We start from the raw sequence: 21,559 nt of genomic DNA on the forward strand, positions 1-21,559 counted from the left end.
AAATATGGTCCTTCGAGCCTTAAAGAAAGGCACTAGTGGATTTTAAATAAATCTAAAATCTAAGAAGAAAATGTATGTACAGCAAACAGACAACACACAAACCGGGTGAGAAACCCACAAACAAAAAGTACAAAAATGAAAAAAAACCTGGGCGCGAAAAACTAAAGCACTTTAAAGGAAACAAAAAAATAAATATTCGGGCGCGAATTTCTATCGCAAGCTTTAGTGTTGAGTTGTTTAGTCGAAGAGACCGAAACCCATGTCGTGCGAGCGCTCTGAGATCTTAACATCGACTCGGACCACTATCTTGTTGCAGTCAAGATTCGCACCCGCCTCTGTGCAGCAAAAAACGCACGCCAACAAATACAAGGAAGGTTCGAAGTCGAGAAGCTGCAATCACAACAGATAGCCGAACAATTTTCTACTCGACTTGCACTCCTGCCCTCTGAGAGCACTCCTCAACAACTCGGTATAAGGGAACTATGGGACGGCATTTCAAGCTTTTTGCGTACAGCTGCAACCGAAACCATTGGTTCTCGGAAAATACAAAAGAACATCTGGTACGACGAGGAGTGCCGTGTTGCAGCGGAGAGAAAACGGGCTGCCTACCTCGCAACGTTACGATCGACCACAACACGTGCGAGATGGGATGGATACCGAGAGTTAAAGAGGAAAGCGAGACGCATTTGAAGACAGAAAAAGAAAGAGGTGAAAATGCGTGAGCTTGATAAGCTGGCCGACAGGGGTGATGCTCGAAAATTCTACGAAAAGATGCGGCGGCTAACTGAAGGATTCAAGACCGAAGCATACTCTTGTAGAACTTCTCCAGCCTGCTGAATGTAGTGAACGCACAACGCCAGGAGAAAGCGAATCCGATTCCCCAATCGATGACGATGGAGCAGACGTTCCATTGCCCAACCATGAAGAAGTTCGAATAGCAATTACCCGTCTGAAGAACAACAAAGCAGCGGGAGCCGATGTATTACCGGCCGAGCTATTCAAACACGGCTGCGAATATTAATTATTAAATGTTTTTAATCATTGGTAATAGAAAATTAATTCTATTATGCATCAAATTGCAAAACGTTTCATGAAATATTTTCGAATTTTCTTTGATTTTCATTGTTTTACATTTTTTATTAGCGATCTAGTTTTGTAATTGGAATGACTGGAAAGGCTAGATTGAAATTATACCGAAAAGATATGTGAACGGAGGGATTTGTTGCTGCCGTTCACCATCGCTAATAAAAAATGTAAAACAATGAAAACTAGCGAAAATGCGAAATTTAAATATATTTCATGAAACGTTTTGCAACATGATGCATTGTAAATTAATTCCATTTTATTATTAGGCCGATCAGCTAAGCAAAAGTCACTTAATATAAAACAAGAAAAAGCGTTAACTTAAGCTGCACCGAAGCTAATATACTCTTCACAGATGCATTTCATTTAATAACTATCTTGTTCAGTTTTTATGGAAGCTATATGCTACAGTAATCCGATCTGAACATCTTTTTCGGAGATTATATTATTACCTTAAGCAGTAATCCATGTCAAATTTCGTGAAGATACCACGTCAAATGCAAAAGTTTTCCATACAAGAACTTCATTCCGATCGTTCAGTTTGTATGGCAGCTATATGTTATAGTGGTCCGATATCGGCAGTTCCGACAAATGAGCAGCTTCTTGAAGAGAAAATGACGTTTGCAAAATTTCAAAACGATATCTTAAAAACTGAGGGACTAGTTCGTATATATACAGACAGACGGACGGACAGACAGACAGACGGACATGGCTAAATCGACTCAGCTCAACATACTGATCATTTATATATATACTTTATAGGGTCTCCGACGCTTCCTTCTGGGTGTTACAAACTTCGTGAGAAACTTAATATACCCTGTTCAGGGTATAAATATCTAGGATCGCGCTAGGATTGGCATTTAATTGTTTACCCAATCCCCAAAAGAGTTCTATGTTATAAATGTTAATAAGTGTTGCCATGTACATATGTATACATATTTTGCAAAATAATCGAAATGATTAAAAAGTTGTTTACTTTTTTTAAGTGGTACAGGAAAGAATTTAGGACTTTCAGAGATATTAGTAATTTTGTGTATAATATCTCCTTTTTATTTAATTGGCATAAAACAGCACCTCCAATAGCTCACGAGCATGGAACTTAACTTTGCGTCATAACTGCTTAACAAAAGAAATATCAGGGGAAAAATACTGCACGAGTAGTAACGTGATTTCCGTAGTGCATTGTAAAGTTTCAAAAATCAAAGCTCTTGTGTTTGATGAACCGGTTTTATTGGAGGTACAAAAATTAACTCTAAATGGAAATCAACAAATGAATGGGTGGTATTGAGAATGTTTCAGTTTTAGCTATTTTCACGCTATTGGACCCACGATTCAAAAAAATCCATTTCCACGATCCGTTAGCCTGCGCAAATGCCATCCAAAAAATTAAGAATCTTATAAATACCAGTCTTAGCGAAAACCATTTCGAACACCACAAATTAGTGCACACAAATTGTAAATCCCAGAGAAACGAAGAAAGTTTTTCCGATGCGCTATCAGTCTACTTAAAAGCATCAGTTGGCGGGTTAAATGAAAATCCTTTGGAGATTTTGGCAGATTTTAAACAGCAATTTCCAAAACTGTTCCACATAAGCATTTAACGATTGTCGCGACTTCAGTAGCTTCTGACTTTTTTTGAAGACTTCTCAAGTGTCAAATCAACAGCGAAATAGACTTCAGGCAAAACGTACAAACAAAATTTTATTTCTATAAAGCTTGGATAATAAACGTTGGCATTTATGAATAGTATGGATGTAAATTAACAATAAACTTTATTGTATAATTTTCTTACTTATTTTATTATTTTTTTTAATTGAAAGAATCTGTTAGTAATTTAATTCGATATGTCGAAAATATCGATGTATTTATACGATACATCGAAATGTTTGGATGCATCATATCGGAAAAAACATCGAGGCATATTTTTGACTTGCATCCCTATGGCAGCATGAGGTTCTGTGACTATAAAAAGATAGTTTCTTGCTACCTAGATGTTCCGAAGTTCTGAAGTAAATTTATTAGATAAGTTATCGGCAATCAGTTAAGGAGTTGATCACCAATTATACCCAGTGTATTGCAGCTAAAGGACCGAGATCGAGGAGTCATGATCAGATGAAACAGATCAATTAGCGAACGCCCTTTGAGCGAATTGCCATAGACGTAGCTGGTCCATTTCCTATCAGTAAATTAAAAAACAAATATATTTTGGTAGTCATGGACTATTTCAGCAAATAGCCTGGGGTATACGCAACTCCTAACCAAGAGGTGTGATCCATAATTGGTGTTTCAATAGAATAACATTTTGACCAAGGGAGGAATTTGATTTAGATCTAATTGAGGAGATGTGCCAGGAACTTGGTATTTGGAAACCCCATACAACAAAACTTCATCCGTAGTCCGATGGCATGGTATAACGGTGCAACGGAACTTTGGAAGAACGTTTGAGGAAAGTTATAGAGAAGAACGGAACAGACTACATAATTAATTTTTGTAATGTTTATCGATTACAGATTGATTTGAAGTTGGAAATTAACGCAACGGAGAAAGGCAAATAAATAGAATCTAGAACTAGACAGCGAAATTCGTAGTTGGCAGAATATACGAATGGCGATGTTTTGGTAAAACTCCTCATAACCGGGTAGCCACTGTGTTTTTTCCGGCTAAGAGAACTGTCCCCATATGAAGGAGAACAAAAAACAATATTTCAAAAATTGTGGCACAGTACCAGGCCTCCTAAGAACCCTGGACCTGCTAAGAGTCATGGGTGATCTCCTCACCCACTCTCTTTCACAGGATTTATGGCCAGTTTACATAGAACATGTTTTACCACATAAACGAACTCTTACTCAAGGTAATAATTTTTCGCACAGTTTTCTACCATCTTGCTTGTTATGGTTTAGTAATATGTCGTTAACACCGGGCGTAAATGGCAAGGCCTTTTATTATAGTTAATATTTTTGCAGCAAACGACACAATTCTTGTCTCCTTGAAGGGAAGAGTATTTAATATCTGACTTGTAATTATCGTTGGTATTAATTTTTTTTAGAAATTACTTAAGATAAACTACATTCTTGCAATATAAACAATTTAATTTAATAATATTACAAGTTTAAAATGTATATATTTATAATTTTAGATATGTACATATCTATATAATTATATTTTCCAATATTGACAGTTAATAGGTTTTTGAGCATTCCTTACAAGAAAAAAGCACTCACCACATGAAGTGAAAGGCACTTTGCTGCGAACCAACTGATTTACATAAACAAACAAGACAAAATAAAGAAATGGACAAATAAGAAAAGTGAGGATTTTGCAAATCTATTGAATTTGCTGCATATACAAGGTCTGTCGCAAAAGAAACCGAACTTTTTAAATATAACTGTTTCTGGTGGCGCCACCTATTGGTGGGTATATGAAATAAAAAGTTTGATCTTGATTGACATTTCGTAAAAATTTGAAGACAATTGGATAACTACAATGGTCGTAAAATGCATTTTGAACAAAGAGCAAATATTAAATTTTGTTTTAAACTTGGGGAAACGTTTACTGAAACATTTCAAATGATGAAAAAAGTTTATGGTGATCAGTGCCTATCGCGTAGTAATGTGCATTAGTGGTTTAAGCGATTCCAAGAAGGTCGTGAGGACGAGAGCTATCACCGAAAAAAAGTCGTCTTCAGAAGTCAACAATAAAGACAATGCTGATTTGTTTTTACGATTGTATTGTACACCGAGAGTTCGTCCCACCTGGCCGAACGATTAATGCCGTGTTTTACCTTGGTGTTATGAAGCGTGTTTTGTCACGCATTCGTCGTGCTCGACCATAATACCCTGAGGCAGGGTCCTGGCGCCTGTTGCACGATAATGCGCCGTGACATCGGTCGACGCTTGTCACTGATTTTTTGACAAGAAACGCCATATTAACCATTAATCACTCAACTTATCTGGCACCCTGTGATTTTTACCTATTTGGAAAACTTCATTTGCCCATGAAAGGACACTGGTTTCAGGACATTTCAGCTATCCAAAAGGCGACGACCGATATTCTCAAGAGCATTCCGAAAAATGACCTTAAACACTCATTTGAAATGCCAATTGACCGGGCTAAACGCTGTATCGAAGCACAAGGAAACTACTTTGAATAAGAAAATATAACTTTTGAAAAATATTAATTTTTTGTTGTTTTTTTAACATTCCTGTTTCTTTTGCGACAGACCTTGTATGTAGATATAATAATATTATTTAATTTTAGGACTTCAATATGTGAAAGACAACATGACCTAGCCAGCGTAGCCGCTGTCTTTTAATTTACTGAACTACATACCGCTCATTTGCTGCAAGACCGGCATAAGTCAAAAAAGTCGATTCTCCAGAAAACGCGTTTAAAGTTTTCAACTGACTACAACTTTACACGGTGACTCCAACCTTACACATCTTCTCAAGCGGAGCATATAAGAGGTATTCATATGAATTTTTCACTCAAACTGAAGTATGATATAACGAACAATTCTGCAGCATTAACTCAAAAATCACGTTTTTTGATTTATTCCGGGATTGCAACAAATGAGCGATATGTCAATGTCGTCGTATAACTCATACAGCTCATCGTTCCATCGAATGCGATATTCGCAGTGGCCAACGTGTAAAGGACCATAAATCTTTCGCAGAACTTTTCTCTCGAAAACTCGCAACGTCGACGTCGCTTGTTGTTATCGTCCAAGCCTCTGCACCATATAACAGGACGGGAATTATGAGTGATTATAGAGTTTGGTTTTTGTTCGTCGGGAGGGGACTTTACTTCTCAATTGCCTACTCAGTCCGAAGTAGCACCTGTTGGCAAGAGTTATCCTGCGTTGGATTTCCAGACTTACATTGTTAGTGGTGTTTACACTGGTTCCAAGATAGACGAAATTATCTACGACTTCAAAGTTATGACTGTCAACAGTGACTCCCCTGCGGGTTGGGGGGGACCCCCTTGGTGCAGGGGGGGGAGCGAATATACCCGTGGTAAGGCATGCCTGTCGTAAGAGGCGACTAAGATCCTGGCCGCCAGTCCAGAGTTGTGTGAAAACTCAACTGGTAGTAACTTCGGTTACAAGGTCTTACCAGAGATTTTAACCTGGTACCACGGGGAGCAGTAAGCCCTTGGAGGTAAAACTCCAATCTGCTCATTGGGTTTGGCCCTTTGTGGAGATTCGAGGTGGCTGTGATTAAAACCCAAATCGCGGGAATAACTGACTTTGTCAGTTCAAATGTGGAGTTGCATTGCAACCTGGCGCCGTGAACATAGTACGGAAGAGGTTTTAGATGGGCCTCGAACCCCACCGAGGTGGTTAGTGTGTCCATGGCACACTGCCGATTGGTACTGAAAATCGTTTTCCAGTTTTCAGGGCGCTGATCGACGCATTTTATTGATCCGTTGTGCTTCTGAGCACCGTGGAATTAGGCCTTCGCAGGTAGGATCCCACGTAAAACACTCTCGACTGTTGTCAACAGTGACGTGAGAGCCACGTCGCAAGTGCGACAACTGTTTGTTTGATGACAGGAGATATGTATTTCTTCTTGCCCTCGTTCACTGCCAGACCCATTTGTCTTGCATCCTTGTCCAGTCTGATATCAATATCAGCTGCAGCATTACAACATATTAATATATATTAACATACATAAATATCTTTTCATTCACACATGTATGAAACACATACAAATTTACAAATGAAATTTTGTCCGAATTATTTAAACATAAATACGTAAATGTATTTTTATTCATACTAATTTGGGCACAATTCCGATTACTTTGGCGCCGCGATCTGAAGGTACCGTTGGAAAGAGGAAGTCCTCCTGATTAAAAAATATATAGGGTTATAGGGTCCGCAAACGCTTAGTTTACGAGATATTCGACCTTAAAGTCCGAAAAATCGCAAAATTGGACCATTTCAAGACGCTATTTCACCACATTAAACGCACTTTTTTCGCATTTTTCACTTCAAATTAATTAATTTACACTATTAACTTTTAAATAAAACTACATTTTACACATTTAACAGGTTTTTTACCTAAAAAATCATTATTTTAAAAATTACATTTTACACTTGTTTGAACCTCATTTGTTTACCAAAAATTACGACGAAATGGAGCGCTGCCATGTGATGATAAGGCAATTCGTGAAATTCCTCTTTTTTCGCAAAAATTCCTCTATTCATGCATATGGATATTTTCTTGTATAAATTTATTAAGCAAATAAGCAATATTATATACGGTAAATGTTCAGCAGAGCGGCTTTTCCGAAAACGTGCACCAATTTTCACGGGAATTGTCTTAAAAAATTCGTTTTTAATTCCGATTCACGAATATGTATGGCGCGTTATTTAATTTTATGTTATTAATTGGAAAAATAAAAAGAAATTAAAATATCGATATTCTCAATATTCGAGTCAGAAAGAAAATTTGTAAAAATGAGAAATACATATTATAAAAATAATAATAATTGGAAAAATAAAAGAAATAAAAATATCGATATTCGCAATATACGAGTCTGATCGTGAATTGGCAAAAATGAGAAATACATACATCGAGCGCTCGAAAAATAATATCCCTGGTCGGTCCAAAACCCCGGTGTTCAAAATTCTTCTGTGTCCAAATTCTTCTTCTTTCTGCAATAATAATTAATTATAAATTTTCCTATTATGTATTTCTCATTTTTGCCAATTCACGATCAGACTCGTATATTGCGAATATCGAGATAAAAACGCTGTGAAACGCTAAAAAATTCTTCACTTTTGGTTTTTAAGGTGTGGCAACGCTGGTTTTCCTCGTAAATATAAACACTCTAAACTTTTCAGGCATAAATTTTATATGTGATTTTAAATTACTAAATTTGGCTGAAAAATTAAGAAATGAAAGTGAAAATCGAACTGATTTCAATGTTAAGAGTGTATATTTAATTATAGTGAAATAAAAACGTGAAAATTTCTGTGAAACATGGAGAAATAACATGTGTTCTTAGTGCGAATTTTTGATTTTTTAAACGTGAATATTTTTAAAAATATTAGCTATTTTCACATGATTTTTGGATATTCCACCTCTATAGAAGCCCCCCTATCCGTACATACCCCATTTATACGGAAATTCGGTTTTTTTACCCCGCCGCCAAAGTAATCGGAATCGTGCCCTAATTTGTATATAGCACATGATTGCCCGCATCTAGATTTTTATTTATAATTTAATGTCTGCGTATTTTAATGGTCTACGTATTAATAAATAACTACACGTTATGGACGATAGAAACGGTGTTGAGTTTTCACTTACATTGAAACAGCAATATTGCTCAAATGAGAAACACAACCATTACGTTGTCACAACGGAAAGGCGGCACGTGAAAAACTAAATGAAGCATAAGTCAAACGTACTATATAATTACAACTCTGTGTGCCGAAAGGGGTTTGTATCTACAAATATACTTCTGAGCCGTTGCTACTACCTTCTAAAATTTATGTGCTGAACACATAAAAAGCGACATCTGTCAAATATTAAAGTACCACGTTTTTATGGACACAGCTATGTAGTCGGGCAGCTGTCTGAATAACTGTGTCCATAAGAACGTGTGTATTTGAAGTCTGTCGCACTCTGTGTGTTCAGCATATGATACTTAATACAATGAACTAATTAATTGTACTAATATTTTAATAAAAACTGTTACAACTGTCTAAAATTGGTACTTTATTAATAAATTATGTATACTTTCCTAATGTTAATTAAGGCTCGGTTCAGTTATTACTTGCGTTTTAATATATGTAAATTGTGAAAATAATAGAATTGAACAATCATAAAATATTTTAAATATTGACAATCATAAAGTTTAATATTTTAAATATTGAAATATGATCAATTATACAATTATTAAATTGATGTCTACATCGCCACTTATTTTAGGCTTGCTTGCAATTTTCTTTTCCATGGAAAATGCAGAGGCAGTGTAGTATTTGATACGGGTTGCGGTTTATGTCTATATTTTCACTGGAAAACCGTTGGAAAAGTAGGAAAATTTTTAGTACGAAGCCGTTAACCCTGAATGCACACCGCTACTAGTAGATACAGTGCATTTATACTGGTTTGCTTCGAGTGATCAGAGTGGTTTAGCGAAGTTGTTTCTCTTTTCTCTTTCAGTTTTGTTTGTGATTTCGTCGGGTAAGGTGTGTGTAGTCGTGCCGATTTTGCATTTTGTGGCTTTAATAAGTGAAGTAGTACATAAGGATTTTTTAGCTGTCTCTATATGTATACATTTACTTGTTTATTCCATTGTGTGTACACTTAGTGCTGTAGCATTAGCAGTGGAAAGTCATTCCTTATCCCAGATAAAAATTGGGAGTTTCAAGTTCTTGTAGTGAATCTAAAGTTTTTGTAAAAAATTATAAATAATATAAATCCACAAAATCAAAACTTAGTAGAAACTAAAATCACTAAACAATTAAATAAATTCAAAAAACACAAATATATATATTTACATATATATAATACATATATAAAAATGGCATCCGAGGTAAGTCAGACACCAGTCACTGAAAATAAGGTTGCTGAAGAGGCGGCGGCGACGGCAGCGACCAAGCCAGAAATAACAGCTACAGAAGCAGTAGCAGTCAAGGAGAATAACGCTGAAAGCAATGGTGCTGATACAGCGAACGCACAAGAGAAAGGTGACGACACAAAGGCGTCGGCCGGTGAAGACACAAAGAAAGATGGAGACAATGCTACTGCTGCAGCAGCAGCCAACAGCAAAACCGAACCAGCACCAAAGTTCAATGTGCATAAAACGAACTTTGAGAAGGATGTCATATATCTGTATCAGTTCTCCCGCACTCCTTTGCTGCCATCGCTATCACCATATTGTCTAAAAGTTGAAACATGGCTGCGTCTGGCCGGCCTCAAATACGAGGTAAGAAATTTTGATCTACACACATACATACATTGATATATTTGCACAGAAAAGATTTTAATTATGTACATGTTAAATCCAGATAAAATGATGGGACAAAATCTATATATGGCTAGTTAGGGTAATACAGAATTCAATATTCAGGCATACATAGGTGAAAAATGTGTATATGTATTTATGTAGCTAGGTAGATATGTAAATCTGTGTGCGCATATGTACGCTATACATTATAACAACACCACCGCCACCGCATACACTTTGTCAATTCATATCCCCACACAAAAATTCAAAACTCGCCATATTGAATTTTATGTCTCACATATTCACATACAGTGTTTCCGCTGGAAAAAGGGCAGTTGCCTTGCCTTGACTTGCACTCTTCCTTGTTGTGCATCACTCCTTGTTCGCGCTGAGCATAAGCTGGTTGGTTGCTATGAGTTGAGTTGTTGTTGAGACTGGAAAGGCGCTTCCAGTGTCGCTACACTACCCGGCCTGTACCGCGCAATATGTATACATGCGTGCATATGCTTACTTGCGCTCACACGAGCAAAGGTATCACTCATTCTGCTGTTACTCTTTTATTTATGTTGCCTCGCGAGAGCGAAATGGAACCTAACCATAGTTACATACATATGTACGCGTTATATTGCAATAAAGCTGCATACTACATGTACATGTTAACTTGAAATGGGAATACGTGTGTGTTTTCATATTTATGTATGCTTTTATTCTTTTTAAATGATGTGCAGGTGTTGCAGCTCTGAAAGTTTGCAATAATAATGTATGTAAATAGCATGCTGGTTTGAAATCAGGTATTCAAAGTTGTTTCAAATTGAAATGAAAGTATAACAAAGCACTTGTATAAAATTTTGTAATACATACACATATGTACGTATAAACATATATTCATATATGTACATACATACATATGTATGATACATCCATACAATTCTATGCTTAATTCATATCACTGCGTTGCAGGATCGATTGCAGCACACCAGGGGGCACGAAGTCGTTAAATGAGATACAAAACAGAAATAGAGCAACTCTTGCTTATACATACATATGTACAAATATACACACGCTTAATTGCAAGTATGTATGTATGTATATACATGTATGCCTGCTTCAGTACATATACATATGTACATACATACATATGCGCAAATAGTTGGTTTATTTGCGCGATATTCATAGAAAAAAAGTTTTTGCACACTAATTTGCTCTGTATTTTCGTATTACCTTAAAATTTTGTTTACAAAGCATTTTAGTTTTTAATTGCAAACAAGATTGGCGTTTACTATTATTATTTTTTTATTTTGTTATTAGAGTAAAATATTACATTTTTCTGCAACGGGTGCATTTAACCTGCATACCAAAGGTTTGTATGTGTGCTTTGAGGCTTTTCCCCGTAATAATTTGTAACAGAAAAGAACATTTCATTAATATTTGCTTACATATGTACATATGTATATATGTATATATTTTTTTGATACCTACCTACCCTTTAATACTTTCCTTGCTTTACTTCAACGTGAAATATATTCACATACATATGAAAATAAAATATTAGTTTTAATAACTCAAGAATAGTAAAATAATTGCAATTTTTATTTATGAGTTTAGATGGAAAAAAGGCAGAAATGTTATAATATACCTTGACTGGGATTCTAAGGATAGACATTTATAGTACATTCGTAAAATATCAAAATACTCTTCAAAAATATTAATCAAGATACTACTTTTTAATCTATATATCGAGTACATTATTTTTTTTATATATGTATATATTTTTTTTTTTTTGATATAATATTTAAATTAATTTAAGTATGCTTTAGAGGTTGTCTTTTTAATTTATTAAATAAAAGTATATATTTTTTTTTAATTTCAAGAATGCTTATGAGTTTATTTCTTTTTTATATTTTTCCATGAAAGAAATACTATGTTTTTATATTTATGATCATAAATTGATTTTTTATATGACAAAAATAAATTATTTTCTTACGAATATAAATATGCTTTGAATTCCATTTTTCAAAAGAAAATATTTTGTAAAGAATGAATAATAACTTTTGTACTTAAATTTATAAAAAAAAGGTATTTTATTGCTATTTTGCCAAAATAAATTAGTTTTTTTTATATATTCACAAGAGTTATTAAATAGAAACTAACATGAAATGCTGAACAAATTTGTAATCGTAACCTTACGTGTTTGAAACTATAATTAATAAAATAATTTTAATCAAAATGTATATAATTATTTTTGCTACTATGTAGGAATGAAGACACAATATTACTAATATCTATCTTTCTATCTATCTTCTCATTTCATTAATATTTTAGCTGTTATTAGTATCTCGAAAAAATTTACGAAGGAAAACGTGACAATACAGTATATAATTTTTGTGACACTTAATATATAAATTACTTTAATGCTAAATTTTTTCATCTTTATTTCTTTCACACATACTTTCGTATAAGCATGTCTTTTGTTTTTTAATTACTGTTAGTGCTATTTGTCTGCTATAATTCAATAAAATCAATACATTTTTAATAATTAATTAAAATTGATGAACAATTTTTAATGTGCTTAAACTTGACAAGTTCAGCTTTTCCACCATTTCACTAAATACTTGTATCGCACACACACTACCAACCAACCAATCAACTATCACCCTCATAACGAGATATTCAAATTCAATACATTACAAGTAACAACCCCTAAACAAATGACCAAACTCAACACTCCTACTGTTAGTTACTTTATCAATCCACTGGAACTGTGGATATCGGCCCTACACTAAAAAGAAAAAAAATCATATGCGAACTTCAGCAGATTAGTTTACCCGTACATTAGCTTGATGTACAGTCGTTAAATACCAGAAAATGGTGTAAAATATAATATAAAATACTACAGTTTCTGCTTTCAAGTAAAATGCATGAATGCACGCAAGACTAAACACACATAAAAAATACTTACATATACATATGTATATGGTACATTGTATTTGTGTTTGAGCATTTATGATTCAACTGTAGTTGTTGTTTGCTTAATTTTTGTACATGCGACAATGGTGCGTTTGCCTATTTGTCGCTCAGATCAACAGCTCATTACAGTATCTCAGCGCTGCTCTGTTAATTCTTTTAGTGTTTCTTTGACATTTTATCACAGCCAATGTTCGGACCCCACTCTTTTCACGCCTGATATGATTCACAGCGTTGCTGCTTCTTATAAAGCATACTTGGCATACTTAAATAAGAGCGTTAAGGGCGGTAGGGGGGGTTTCGTTACCAAGTTAACGCCGCCCCGCAAGCCTTAAATATAGCATCAACTTTTATGTCAATTTCTCTCTTAAATTTTAAAATGAGAAAAAAATTAATTAAAATCAAAACAAATTAATTTATTAATAATATTTTCATTCACTTGTATATGCTTTAAACATGGAGTGTCAAGAAATTAAAAAAAATTAATTTTTAAAATTAACCCTAAGCGTTTATTTAGATATGTGCTATACAAAATCTATGGAATTTTCGATTGAAATTTGTAATTATTATTTAAGGACAGCAGTTACTACTGTAGCGAATGTTATTGCTTTTGTGTTGTGGTCGTATTGTTGACGCATTGGCCGGCATGGGGTGGGGCATCTACTTATATAGAATAAAAAACATATCCTTACACACATGCATATAACCACTTATAGGCTCACACACCCATATAACCATGCATAGTTGAGCTACTATATGCAGTTCGTTTATAGGCGCGCTTCTCCGTACAGTGAGCGCTTGTGACGACAGTGGCGATTGTGCGGAAGACAGCACAGCCGACGGTTTGGAAATGGAAAGTAAACAATTCTGCTTCGACTGCAATGATTATGTGAAGTGACGACTCGGCTTTGACGGCATTGGCCTCCTTCTCTGTGTTGTTGCTGTCACGTTAATTATTATTCGCTTCTTTGTGTATAGCCTTGGTTTAAGAGATAAGGCGCGCATGCACAAAACAACAATAGCTATTACTCACGCATCTAGAAACCGCGTTAAACGGGAAGAATAGCAATGTTTGTATAACAACGCGAACATTTCATTTCCTTATATTGTTATTAAGTATTATACAAGTATAAGTATATGATAGATAAACGTCAGTATGCCATCTACCAATTGAGCGTAACTGTTTTTCTTATACTAAGCGAGTCAGTGTTATCAGCGGAAAGCCATCAGACAGATACGGTTATTAATGTAAACTGAGAAAAGTTTACTAATAAACATCCGTTCGTGTCATTGTATCGTAATTGTGTTTCATTAAAGACAACAGCATAGGAATAAAAAAAAAACAAGAAAAAACGTTAACTTCGGCTGCACCGAAGCTAATATACCCTTCACAGGTGCATATCTTTTAGTAACTATGTGTTAAGTTTACATGGCAGCTACATATATGCTATAGTAAGCCGATCTGAACAATTTCTTCGGAGATTACATTGTTGCCCTAGAAAGTAATCTGTGCCATCTTTTGTGAAGATACATTGTCAAATGCAAAAGTTTTAAATACAAGAACTTCATTCCGATCGTCAGTTTGTATGGCAGCTATATGTTATAGTGGTTCGATATCAGCAGTTCCGACAAATGAGCAGCTTCTTGAAGAGAAAATGATGTTTGCAAAATTTTAAAACGATATCTTAAAAACTGAGGGACTAGTTCGTATATATACAGACAGACGGACATGGCTAAATCGACTCAGCTCAACACACTAATCATTTATATATATACTTTATAGGGTCTCCGACGCTTCCTCTTGGGTGTTACAAACTTCGTGACAAACTTAACATACCCTGTTCAGGGTATAGATATAATAGAAACAGAAACAATAAAATGCATAGACCAACGCCAATATCAAGCATCCCTATTTGTTTCGATCGTGACAATCTTAAAGTTACTCGTCTCTCATGTATGTATGTATATAGCTGTGTGTACATATACATTTATGTATGTGTGTTTTTATAATAATAATGGTCATTTGAATGGATGTTTGCATCTGCATGCACAAATTTGATATACAATTCCAAACAATGTATGTGGAGAAAATCCACATATGTATACCCTGATAAATGCCTTTTAGGCAAAAATTCTCTGATTCATTGTTATATGAAACTATGTTATTTATTTATTTATCGTATTTTTTATTATGTTCCTTTCTTCTAACTTAACTTCGCTTGTGTACCGTCAACGACCGCAAAAGTCTCAAGAGCTAATTAAATGATAATCAATTAAAACGCTCTAAGCGTCATAAACGAGCCTGATTAATTCGTTGGCACAATTACATACATATGTACATATGTTACAATGAATAAATATCCTTTAAAAACAATTGAATATTTTTATGGGCACAAAAAAATGATTAGACTCAATAAAAAAGAAATAAATTCCATAATTTGTTTAACAAACGCCGCTCATTGACTTTTATAAATTATTAATGTCCACATACATATACTTATAAAATTATTTAGTTAAGTAAAGGCGATTGGTTTATATATACCAATCTGTATCTGTATGTACTGTCGCACTGTTAGTCTTGTGCTGAACACAATGACCGCGACAGACTGCAGCAGCACGGCAGTGAACTGAAAATAGCGTTGTGAATCCTACTACATGAACATTTGTAAGAAGGCAGCGACGTAACAATGGCCAGCATGTACACAAAACAACGCAGTTGTCCATTTTGTATGTACACAATTTCGTTGTGGCCATACTAATACCTTTCACTTCAATGAAATTTTAATATTTTGTTCAAAGTGAAGTTTTTGATGCAAAAAATAAGTAAATATGTAGGTAAATATTTTTGTTTTAAATTATCAATTGTTATTAAAAATGATGTAATAGAGCTTTTTTATGCTTTTATTTGTAAAGTAACGTCAAGTTTGTTGGAGCTGTGAATAATTTTACATTTAAAATATTAGTGACATCGCCACTCTACCTCATCTCTCTACCTTCAACTCTACTGTCGTCCTACTGTCGTTGGCAAATATAAAAATATATTGAAGTTAGCGAGAGCGACAACTGTCGGCCTGCAATCGTGTAGTCGTGCAGCTGTCAAATTAACTGTGTCCATAAGAACGTGTGTAATTAAATTTTTGATAGATGTCGTTTGCAGTCTGTCGCGGTCATTGTGTTCAGCACATCTGTCACACAAATGTACACTCATGTCGAAACAATGTATGCCTCTCTGAATCGAAACTTCTTTAGATACGGGAGTATACGACAAACTTTTTGGAATTGCTTGTTTTATATAACATATATACATACATATGTATATATACTTGTATATACAGCTGTTGACAGCTAATTAAAAACGCTCCCTTTTTTGTAGGTGGCTGATGAGTATAATGATAAAATTTTTTGATATATTCCTAAAAGTCTTTTATCGTTCGTGTTACTGTATTTACTACTAAATTCACTCTGTTGTGTAGTTGTGAAGTTAAAGTTCTTTTAATTTTTCCCAAATAAGTAGTAAATGCATTACGATAGAGAAGGTGAAATAAGTGCGACAGCTAATTAGAAACAGTTGTTTAAAGCATTGAAATTCCTCAAGGTGTTAATTTTTATTATTAATATTACTGATTTACAGTAAGTGTGTGTTTCAAAGTTGTGGTTTAAAATATATTAAAATGTATTATTCAAGTTTTTTAATAAGGAAACGCTGCAGCTGTACGCCTACCCTTCGCAGCTACATTTTTGACCTTTGGCCGTTTTGGAAAGATGTACAAAGAATAGAATAAGGTCAAATGCTCAAACAATTTTTTTGAATGTCCTAACCATATCTTAAAACTATTTTCAATATTGCACGCAAAGAAAAAACCCGAAAAAGTTCAACAGAAATGTACCGCAGAATTAACACTTTCTCCCGTATAAACCCAAAAATAGAGTTCCACTGAGGCATAGGCTTTGGCAACTCTTATTATTACTCTCAACGGCGGTATGTCGTTTGGAACGATGTAACAAAAATTAATCGCTTAGGTCCTGATACTCGAAGGTATGTTCGCCGTCCAATAATTTAAAAATTTGATCCTCGCTATGTTTCAGGCGTAGTTGAGTATGGTGGAGGATCAATCATGGTGTGGGGATGTTTTATCGGCAATGGTGTTGGTCCATTCCATAAGATTGATGGAAATTTTCTGTTGCCATGGGCTGAGGAAAATTTGCCTTTTATAAGGAAGAGAACAATTCAAATCATACGTCTAAGTTGACGCAAAAGTAGCTTAATGAAAATTGTATCAATGTTTTGGAGTGGGAATCGTCCCGCCCAGATTTAAACACTATAGAACATCTCTGGGTTATGTTAAAAGGGCCATATGCACCAAAATGTCCCAAATATGGATGTTCTTTGTGATGAAATTCAAACGGCGTACAGTACACAAATCAAGAAGCAATTAATATAACGGGATAAAACTTTGCACGAATAATGTCTTTAGTGTGTGCCGCTTTATTATCAAAACTTTTTTTAATTCAATAAAATCTGTTCAAAACCCTAGGTACCGAATATTTATACAACGGTATCTACAGTTGACTTTTGATCGGAAATGTCGGTAATAAATATAACTGAAAATAAGGGATAATCCTTCTCTTATAATGGTATGTCTGTATGTCAAAAATGAATTGAATGGGACCAATACTTCCCTTAGCCCCCATATACCTAATATAAAGATTTTCGATGCATTTACATATAAAAATCATATATGTATGTATCATGCATTTTCGTATAATAATAATATAAAATCATATGCCAACCATATGCATATCGAACTCGTATGATCTGGAAATGACTATCTAATTTTTTATATATGTATGTATATATGTATTTTATCGATAAATTAAATGGCTCTCTAGACCTCTATTAAAGCTTGATGGATTAATATTAGTTAGAGGATATAGGGGATCTGTGAAGCTTAAAAAAGCATTAAAACCAAATAACTACACAATGTTCAACAAGAAATGTTAACAAGTCTCTGTTCTCTGCTTAAGTTTCATTAAAAATTGTATGCTATAAATAGAGTTCAGCGTATCTCTGAAAAATCAACAGTTGAATTAATCAATTAAAGTCAATGCAATTCATAATGAACCCCCCAACTATATTCATTACACACTGACATGTGTAGAAAAATGCGTGGATATGTATGTGTGTGCTTTCGTATGTATGTATATATGTGTATGTATATAAAAAGTTTAAAATATCCCAGAAAGTCCAACATTTGCTGCGTATGTGTATGCATATGTGCGTACGAGTGTGTCGCCTTCGCTTTCGCCGGCCGGAAAACTGCAGACAGCGTAGACAATTGTTAACAGAGAAGTCGCTTATTGGACCAAGTGCTCGTTCGCTTTTTGGGCGCAAATTACACGCTTACATAGGTATATGTATATATTTGTAAATAGATGATTTTGTATGTACAACACACCCCAAACTGCACGCGCTTGCGAACTGACCAATTTGTTTATATGCATATGTATACAAATTAAGTATAGTTGTATTTTTAGGGTGTGGGAGTTGAATTTCCAATAGCAATATGCTAAATTGATAATTTTCGCTCTTTCACTCACCTTACGTCATTTCCAGGATTTCTCAGCGTTTGCCCTATGTAGGTTGCCTGCAGAGTGGGACACTCAAAGTCGAGCCGAGCGCAAAGCTGACGAATGAATAACGTCTTAAATCTTTATGCAAATGGTGATTTCCATTAATTCATTCAACCAAGTTCATCCCGTTTGTATTAATCGATGATTTCTATATTTTTTAATATTTAAGACATAGCTGAAACAAAATATTTTTTGATATGAGGAATCAAAGTCTTTTCTTTTCACTTGCAAAAGCAGAAATAAAATTACCATATTAAAAACCTAACATGTACCAGTAAAATAGCAAAATACGCATGTAATTCAGCGCTGAATCTCGCATCCACTCTGTGGTACCTAAAATCGAACAGCGCTGACCAAAATCAGTTTGGCTCGGCTTTGAGCGTTCACTTTGCAAGCACCCGTAAGAGTTTCCGTGGTGGCGTTAATGTGATGCAGGATGTAAGCGACGATATAAGTACATATGTATGTATATATACATTTAGGATTATATTTATACATAATTATGTATTGTATATGTACATACAATTTTATATTTATATATATACAGACATATGTATTTATATATACATACCTACATATAGTGCTTAAAAGGGGCATAAATGTGAGTCATAAACTCTCTTCAACGCGTTGCCAGTGCAATCAAATGTGTAGGGCGTGCTATTACTAGATAGGTAGATATGTATATAAATGTGTGCTCAGCAGCATTGCGCTTGTGCAGTTTGCCTGAAACTGCGATTGAGTAGTTACGGCGTGCTTCTTGGAAGTACAGACAATAAATTGGATTGGATTTGACTGGAATGAAATAAATAGAGGCACATATACATATGCATATACACATCAACATAAGTATATGTACATATGTATGTAAAAGCGCTGAGCGTGCAAGTGTGCCGAAGGAAACACTTTGCGTCGAGGGAGCTTTTTCGCCTAGCAGCAGCGCGCCAATTAGCGCTCCAGTAACAATCTAACTTCTCTCTCAATATCATAGCATTAATTATTTTTGTGATACAATACCAAGTATGCTTCGCCCTTTAATGCGCATATTTACAGTTCTTAAGTCTTCTCAACCGGATTTACTAAGCGAGTGCCACTTGCTGAACACACAAGTCAGCAACTATACTATTTCATTACACACTGACATTTTGCTAAAGAAATGAAATTGTTAAAAAAACGCAAACAAATTGTAAAAATGCAATGGGAATGCAAATGCTTAATTGGCGCAATGAATTAATAAAGAAAATTTGTTGTCTGCTATATGCTGCACCTTGCGTCATAACCAAGTACTTCCAGTTGTAAATGATTATATATATGTACATATGTATGTATGTATATACAAAAATATATATACAAGCGATTATTAGTGCTGGCCATATTACACATTTACTCTGTATGTATGTGTTGTGCAGATGGTAGTGTGTACAACAGACTCGGATACTTTGAATTGTGTATCATTGGAAATTTGTGGCCCCACCCTGTTAGAGTCGCAATGTATTCTGGAAAATGATAAACACGCCAACCACACCCATACACTATAACAGAGGGTATGTAATCGACTTAAAACATTCTCATACGTAAGGCGGCAACTGCACTCCATTCCCTTTACTTTCTCGCGCTCTAATCGAGTGGGGAAACTTTTTGCAGGACTTATATACATACATACATACAAACATATACATATGTTCCTAGACTTGTATGGATAGAATAACCAGGTTCGCGAGGTGGTACGAAATGAGCGCGGAAAAGTGATGGAAAGTGAACTGGAGAGAATTGCTGTTAAGTAATTTGTATGAAATTAGTGAGCGGCAAATCAGTTGAAATTATCGAATATAACATTTGACATCATTCGTTGAGATATTAAAATGGTTTTCTTTATATACACATATAAATATGTGTGTATGTACATATATTTACATAATGCATACATACCAGTCTCGTGTTCAATCACAACAACGGCAACATGTTGAGCACAATAGTTGTATATAAATGCATATGTACATAAAATTTCACTGCATAAAAATGCCAAAATCCACATCTTGAAACATTACAATAATTTTTGCACCACTTTTTTATGACATCGTAGTGTTGAAATATTTCACTTTTGGGAAGGAGTTGTAAAATTTTTCCATTGACATATTTTATTAATTTTTTTATAAACTTTATATTTAGAGGTGAATTGCCAATATTAATTGGTCGTTTAAGCAAAAAAAATTAATGAATTGCAATTGCAATAAAATATTCAGGGCTGCATACTCTTAAACTCGAAGTTTTTTTAGATATTATGTGCAGAAGGTTGGCTGTAGTTGCTAATCGATTACAAAATTAAAAGTTTTAGATGAAGTATCAAATGTTCCGACCAAAAATTTTAAGTGATTAAATTACATTTGATCTCGACTGTCCTCACCGCCTTTGCAGATTTATGAAATAGCTTTTTTAACTTTAAAAATTGACATCGTTTAATATTTATTCAAAGAAAACATTATAATTTCGTATTTTATTATTAAAGTCGCCTTGTTTTAAATATTTTCCATTTAATGGAAATGGAATTTTTTTATTTAGGAAGTCAATTGCCAGGTGAATTCAGATCCATTGCTTTTAATTAATTTGTTTGTTATATTTTTTACTCGTAACTGTTAATTCTCAATTAATGCACTTAGAAAATCTGTGTTTATTTCAATATTATTATGTCTTAAATTATAATTTTTATTAAATTACAATTATTATTATATATTAAATTATAATTATTAGTATATTATATATAGTAGTATTGCTTAGTGTTAGTATAATTTGTTCCATTATTTCTAGATAACGTTATTTGATTTTATTTATTATGTAACATTTGTTTTCAGAGAAATTTCAAATTATTGTTTTTTAATAAGAATATTTTTCTAAAAATTTAAAGTAAGAAAAAAAAATCTAATATCGGTTC

General features: G+C 34.2%; 2 protein-coding genes across 4 annotated transcripts in view; both read left to right on the forward strand.

Annotated features, from left to right (window-relative positions):
* Positions 1-21,559, forward strand: part of LOC125778799 (uncharacterized) — a 209,016-nt gene that overhangs the window by 133,424 nt on the left and 54,033 nt on the right. The gene's annotated exons all lie outside the window — the stretch shown is intronic.
* Positions 9,211-21,559, forward strand: part of LOC105233019 (failed axon connections) — a 28,381-nt gene continuing 16,032 nt past the window's right edge. Inside the window, exon 1 of one of the 2 annotated variants that reach the window (XM_011214949.4) lies at positions 9,211-10,017. In XM_011214949.4, coding sequence (XP_011213251.2) covers positions 9,613-10,017 — 405 coding nt within the window. In that variant the 5' untranslated portion in view covers positions 9,211-9,612. The remainder of the gene's footprint in view (positions 10,018-21,559) is intronic. The other variant, XM_011214950.4, reaches the window with a different exon arrangement.

This window comes from Bactrocera dorsalis, chromosome 5 (genome assembly GCF_023373825.1).
Source record: "Bactrocera dorsalis isolate Fly_Bdor chromosome 5, ASM2337382v1, whole genome shotgun sequence".
NCBI lineage: Eukaryota > Metazoa > Arthropoda > Insecta > Diptera > Tephritidae > Bactrocera > Bactrocera dorsalis.